This window comes from Hibiscus syriacus, unplaced genomic scaffold, assembly GCF_006381635.1.
Source record: "Hibiscus syriacus cultivar Baekdansim isolate YM2019G1 unplaced genomic scaffold, ASM638163v2 tig00014213_pilon, whole genome shotgun sequence".
Taxonomy (NCBI): domain Eukaryota; kingdom Viridiplantae; phylum Streptophyta; class Magnoliopsida; order Malvales; family Malvaceae; genus Hibiscus; species Hibiscus syriacus.
The window spans coordinates 477,939-484,961 of record NW_024062320.1 but is presented as its reverse complement, the minus strand read 5'-3'; the positions used below and the strand labels follow the sequence as shown (position 1 = coordinate 484,961).

The window sequence follows — 7,023 nt, the reverse complement described above, 5'->3', positions numbered from 1 at the left end:
GAGTAAAGCTTGAAGAATAAAAATTGAAAAGGATCCGTAAGAAAGAATTCATTATTTCAGAATATTCTTGTCTAAAGTGGTGAGAATTGTATAATACCTAAGAATTTAAAGATAATAACATTTTCACCATTTTAACAAAAAAATATTACAATTGATAAAAAGTTATTACCTAATAATATATATTTTTTGAATTAAACGTGAGAGTATAATTATGAAAAAAACTATTTTCCTCGATAATGTTATTTTTCATGAACCAAACGCCCATTCAATGTAATAAATGGGAAAAACAAGTATAAAGCGTGATAATAGATGAAGAATTTAAAAATTTCCGATACCTTTTTGGGCTAAAATTAGTGATTAAACTAATCCAACCCGTTTATTGATTATGTGTTTCAAATCCAGTCCGATCTTATCTAAGAATGGGCGCAGGTCTTGAACCCGATAGGTTTAAACTCTATTCGATTTGATCGAGTTGAATTTTTATAAAAAAAAAATTAGATTTGGGTTGGATCGGATTTTTTAGAGGTTATTTTTGGGTAGGATCGTGTTTGAGTTTTTGGTGAAAAATATTAGACCCGACATGATCTAAAAAATATAATTTTACCTTATATATTTAGCGATAATTACAGTAATATCTCCATATATATTATTTTTAAATTAAATATCTATATTTTTATTGAATAAAAATAATATTTTTTAATAAATATATTATTTTATGTGAGATAGAGTCGAATTTAAATTTTATCTCAAAAAATCAGATCAAATGTGAGTGTATATTTTTTAATCAAATCATATTAGATGAAAGATATAAATTTTAGGTCAGATTGACCGGAAACCCAATCCAACCCGGCCATGACTTAAATTCTTATAAACAATATGATCACTTCCTTTGGCGTGAGCACCACAGAATTCCGTCCGCTGACAACTAGCAACCACCAAGCCCCGTCAGCAGGCATCCCCACCACACTACTCGCCGTCTCCATCGAAGCCAAGCAACTCCATCTATATTTTCATATATATAAAAGAAGATAAACTCTACTACTAACACTTCAACTACCAATCTTCTTCACACTCTTCGTGCTCTCCGCCGTATCTTACTTACCCTCCAACCTCCTTTTGTTTGCCTCCATCAACGTCACTCTCTAATGGCTTCCGTTGCTGGTTCTTCAATCTCCATGCAACCTCGCCATGCCCTGGTATTTCCTCTCTTTTATCTGTCCAGAATGAGGATTTAGACTTGATTTCGTTAGTTCAACTCTTTCATGGCTGATATTAGTTTTGTTAATCTGAGGTTTGGAATTTATTTTCGGATTTCAAGAGCTAAATGCTAAAATCGTTATTGTTTGAAGAACAAAATGCACGAGTCGAGTTTTATATCCCACAATTATGTTGAAATTGGCGTGCATTGAAGTTCTTTTATTCATTTTTTATCAATTATGATTTTTCTTTTTAACAACTTTTTAGAGGTGAAGAACAAGTAGATAATGTTTAATATCCCTTTTCCCATTTGAATTTTTGACTGATATTCATCCTGTTGATCACATTTAACAGGCTACTAGCAGGGTTTCTGGGTTGAAATTGGTTCCATTTAAGAACCAGGGAAGAAACAGCCTCTCCTTTGGGTTGCATCAAATGCCTTCTCGCTTGCGGATTTTCTGTGCTGTATGTTTCTCATTGATTGAAATGATGTTTGTTTCTACAAAATTGGTTGTCATACTCATGTATCCATTACTATATATCAGTGTTTTCATTTCTTTTTTGTGTCTATCAACCAAACAATATGGAATAGTAAATTAAATAAAAATGTGCAAAGATGTGTGTCATAACCATTTTTAGGTGGAACAATATTTTTTGTTTTTAAAACAATTATGATTTTAATATGGAAAAATTGGTAATTTTGAATTAAATTGAATAGAGTCACCATCAACCTTTGAGTTAGGTAGGTCAAATACCTAAAAATGTCTTTTAAAAACAATTTTAAGAAAAATCATTTTTAAGATAAAAACTGGTCTGCGTTTACCAAAGATTCGTTTTTAAAAGTTCGGGAGTCTGTTACGCGTGAGGAAGAATTAACACCCCTACAACGCCCAAATTTTGATACCTAAACGATTATACGTTGTTTAAATATTAGGAAACACAAACTCGAAATATATTTAAATTAAGATCCTTTTATTTATTCAAAATTATTTTAAAAATAAACAATCTTCGAGAACGCATTTAGGAGACTTTCCCAAATTCTACAAAAATGTTATTTCACAAATTTTGCAAATATAAAATAAAATAGAAGACATAAAAGTAAAAAACGGTGGAAAATACTCAAAATAAACAAACTTAGAACAAATAAAATTATTGAATACAAAACTATGAGACAAATCCTTGAAAAGACATATTCCCTTGTATTTGGGAGACGTCTTCATAAATTTTTCTCACAATTAAATTTCTATTTTTTTTACATTAGTAAACAATGATGATTGGAAACATACTAAATAAAAATATTTACAATATAAAATTAATATTATCATTTAATGTTAGACATAAAAATAATATATACATATATAAAGGGGCTGAAATAAAAAAATTAAATATTACAAACCAAGATCTAAATGGGTAAAAATTAAGTATTTAATATTACAATGATCATAACGGGGAAACATAAAATTAAAGGACCGAAATATTACAAACAAGAGTTTAAAGGTCCAAAATAGTTATAACAGATATTTAGAGGATTACACTGGTATTAACAGAAAAGAAAAGGGCTAAACAGTAATTAAAATAAACCAGATTGCCAAAATCGAAAAAATAATAAATAATACAGAAAATAATCCCTAAACAATATTAAGGACTAAAATGACACAAACAGAACATTAAAGGGATAAAAGAGTAAAAACAGAAACTTATGGACTAAAATGAATTAACCAGAAACATTTAGGTCTAAACAATAATTAAACCAAAATGACAACCAGTGATTAAAATAAAATATTTACAAACAGCCTAGCCAAATTCGAATAATACCAAAAATATATTAAATTAGTGACTAAAAATTAAATAATAAAACATTGTGACCAAATTTGAATAATCAACAAAGATACACAACAATTGAACTTAGGGACCAAAATAAACTATTGCAAATCTTGTTATCAAAGTTGAACATGGATAATAATAACAAAATAAATAATAACAGGACTGAAATATAATATCGTAAACATCTAAGCTCAAAATAAAATAAGGTAAAATTCATTAAAGGTTTGAAAGATTACAAGAGAAGAGAGACCTAAAGTAGAGTTTACCCACTCCTTGAAAACACGCTGAAGACCCCTAAAACTCTGTTGTTTTGCTTTAGCATATATGCGTGTTTTAAACTAATTTCAAATAGCCATATAATTCATTTTCTTCCTTTCAAACTAATGAAGAGAGTGTGAGAAACAGAGAGCTCCAGAGCTCTAACAAACCGGCGAACCAACGCCGCATCGGCCGCCTCTGACGGTGGCAAACGCCGTCCGCCGGCGTTGGAAGGTAGAATCGATGGTATGAGCCGAAGCATGTAGTGGTCTAGAACAAGGATCTGGGGTCCTTTTTACCTAAAAGTGGCCCAATCGCCGCAAATCTAAGAAGAAACCTTTCGGTTTCTTCATCTCCGGTGACCTAAGCCTTCATCGTAGTTCATCGAGGTATGCTATCTCTCTCGTCTCTTATTTTTTTATTTTTGTTCAATGTTTTCTCTTTTCTTTCTCGTGGTTCTCACCGAATCTCCCTCTTTTTTTTCTCGGTATTTTTCCTTTCGAATGGGTTCCCCTTTTTCTCTTTTCCTTCTGTTCGAGAGCCCCCCGAATCCCTCTCTTATCTTATTTTGGGTCTCGGTTTCATCCTTGATTTATCCTTGATATCTTCACCAAATCTCCATGGCTGTATCTAAAATTTCTTTTTGTTTGGTATGATAATGAAAAGTTTAGGTAGGATTTAGGTGATTTGCTTTTGACTTTGCTGATATCTTTTATTTGTTTTGCTGTTCGGTGGCCGACATGAGTGATGATGATGTTGATCGGCGATGGTTCGGCTCGGCGGTGACTCGGCGCAGTGCAAGCGTGGCTGGAAGCTGGAACTTTCGGCGGCTGTTGGTGGCTGGCTCGATAATTAGGGTTAAACCCTAAATGGCCACTGATCTAGACCGTAGGATAGGTCCAGATCGTGTGGCTCAAGAAGCGGCGGCGTCTGGAAACCCTAACTGGTTTCTGAATCAAATGGTCCTGTTTGGGTCGGGTTACTGGATCCGACCCTGTGCTCGAACCGGATTGCAGGTGGGGTTGTAATCTGCTGGGCTTGTATTTGATTTGTAATTGGTCTTGGGGAGATATTTTGCTTGTAATTGGGCTCCAAAGCCTGCAACATGTAAAAATAATAATCAGTAATAATAATAATAATAATAATAATAATTAATAATAATTATTATTATTATTATTATTAATAATAATAGTAACTAATAATATTTTTTGACCCGGACAAAAAACGAGTGTCTAAAATGGGAATCCTCTGGACTCTCTTCCGACTGTGCTCGACTTTCTTCTCGATATTTCTCGTTTGGGATTGTTGGAAATATGGTACTGTTTATGCTCGTATTTCGTCGACTCTATGGCGTGTAATGGCTAGAAAGTAACTTGCCTCAAGTATAAGCATTAGCATATTCACTAATTTCCGCTTTTTTTTTATTTATAAAAATTCATTGTGGTGCATATGCAGGGGTTATTGTAAATATGTCTGTTATGGTCTGGTCATTTATGTAGAAATGTCAGTTGTGTTTTTTGTGTGTATAACATGATGAATATAATTGAGCAGGCCAAACCAGAGACAGTGGATAAGGTATGTGAAATTGTAAGGAAACAATTAGCTGTACCGAGTGACAAACCAGTCACAGGTGAATCAAAATTTGCTGAGCTTGGAGCCGATTCTCTTGATACGGTACTCTCTGAACCGTCTATAACCATCTGTAGTGTCTTTCTTTGAACGTTAGGTTTTTGTTCATTTTACTTCTTGTTTGGGAGGGAGATGGTGCAGGACCAAGGAGGGTTTGCTCCTCTTTCGCTTTGATGAAATTTTGCCTCTGCTTCATTTTCCCCTCTGATGCATATTTCTTTTTTTTTTTTTTTGATAGAATGTAGGTCTTATTAAAAACCCTCTTCATATCCTACATGTTATATAAGTAACATGAAGGACAAAGGAAAGATGAAAAGAACGTCTCTAAATTGTATTAATCTTGAACATAACATACAACCAATCCATAACCATGGTCTGTTTATAACATAAGACTTAACAACATAAACACAAACTGCAACACTAAAAACCAAGCTCCTTAAAAAAAAACACAATGAACACCCCAGTTTAATAACTATAACTCATAACCATTGATCATCCTATACCAGCTTTTGCTAACTCATCCGCTTCCCAGTTAGCAGCTCTAACAATATGTCTTGAGATGATACCCTTTCCTTCCACATAAGTTGCTACGCCTCTTACCAAGGACTGAAATAACGGGGTATATAAATCTGGATTTTTGATCCACTTGAGAGCCGTGGTCGAGTCTGATTCCAAGATAATCCTTTGAGTTGGAAAAGATCCCAACTCTTCAATGAGACTTAAACCTCTTTTGATCGCCAACAACTCTGCAAGAATAGGAGGATCTCCTCCAATTTTTTCAGAAAAAGTTCCTAGTTTCAAACCTCTATCATCCCTAATCAGACCGCCAATTCCTCCTTTGTCCCATCCCTTAACCATTGCCCCATCAACATTAAGTTTAATGAAACCTTTTGGCGGAGGTACCCACCGAGAAGTAAGAACGCTTCTATGGTTCTGTCTTCCAATCGAGTCTGCCAATTTTAAATCCCCAACTGGAGAATCAAAAGGAATATTAATATCCTTGAATCTCGCCCCAAACCAAGAAACAGTTCTGAATCTAGCAAGAAAGAACAGCAGTGCAGAATCCACTTTCCCTTTCTGGAAAATAATTGTCGTAACTGTTTTTCGGCGGGGACAATAGTTTAATTGTTTAAAAACAATAGTTACGACTTTTAATTTTGGAAAATGAAGTGATTTGAATTGATTTGGAATAATTTGGATAGAGTCGCCATCAACCTTTGGGTTAGGTAGGTCGAATACCTAACACATTCTTTTAAAAACAATTTTAAGAATAATCATTTTTTCAAGACAAAAGTTCGTCTGCGTTTACCAAAGATTTGATTAAAACGGGTTCGGGAGTCGGTTACGCGTGGGGAAGGATCAGCACCCCACAGCGCCCAAAATTGGTATTGTGTCGTTTACTTGTTGTCGTAATGGTGGAAATCCTGAATCAAATATCAAGTTAAAATATGATCCGTTTATTGAAATTTAATTAATTTACTTCAGATTAATGACTTAAAGAAAATAAATAAAATAAAATAAGTAGTTAAACTTAGAAGAACCAAAATAATTAGAACAAAAACTTAAAGGGTTAATAAACCAAAATAAAAAATTACAAACATTAAATAACACAATTAAACCAAATTAAAACAAGTACTAAAATGAAAATAATCCAAAAATGAAATTTAGAACTAAAGTGTAACAAATCAAAAACTTGAAGACTAAATCACAATTAAACCAAATTAAAACAAGGACTAAAACGATATATTTACAAACATCATAGTCAAATTTGAATAATATCAAAAATACACAAATATATTAAATCAATGACTAATATGTAATATTTATAAATATTATGTATAAAGTCAAATATTAACATAACATGTAATAATGTCGACTTATGCACATGAAGATAATATACAAAATACAACACTATGCGAATTAATAAAAATGATACAAACATGTCAAAGTAACTGTAAATACAGAAAAAATAACATTAAGAAGGTTAACACTAATAAAGTTTCGGGTTTAACGAAAAATTTATATTCTAATAATGTTCCTGATATTAATTTACTTAAAAAAATTAAATGAAAGCAAAACGTATAACTATATGTTCGTAACAAATTAATTAATACT

At 32.5% G+C, this 7,023-nt stretch overlaps 1 protein-coding gene across 1 annotated transcript in view; it reads left to right on the top strand.

Annotated features, from left to right (window-relative positions):
* The first annotated feature begins 1,062 nt into the window (after positions 1-1,062).
* The window catches only part of LOC120206982 (acyl carrier protein 1, chloroplastic-like), a 33,962-nt gene continuing 28,001 nt past the window's right edge, over positions 1,063-7,023 (top strand). The window contains exons 1-3 of the mRNA XM_039206520.1: positions 1,063-1,196; positions 1,552-1,662; positions 4,831-4,953. Coding sequence (XP_039062451.1) covers positions 1,146-1,196; positions 1,552-1,662; positions 4,831-4,953 — 285 coding nt within the window. The 5' untranslated portion in view covers positions 1,063-1,145. The remainder of the gene's footprint in view (positions 1,197-1,551; positions 1,663-4,830; positions 4,954-7,023) is intronic.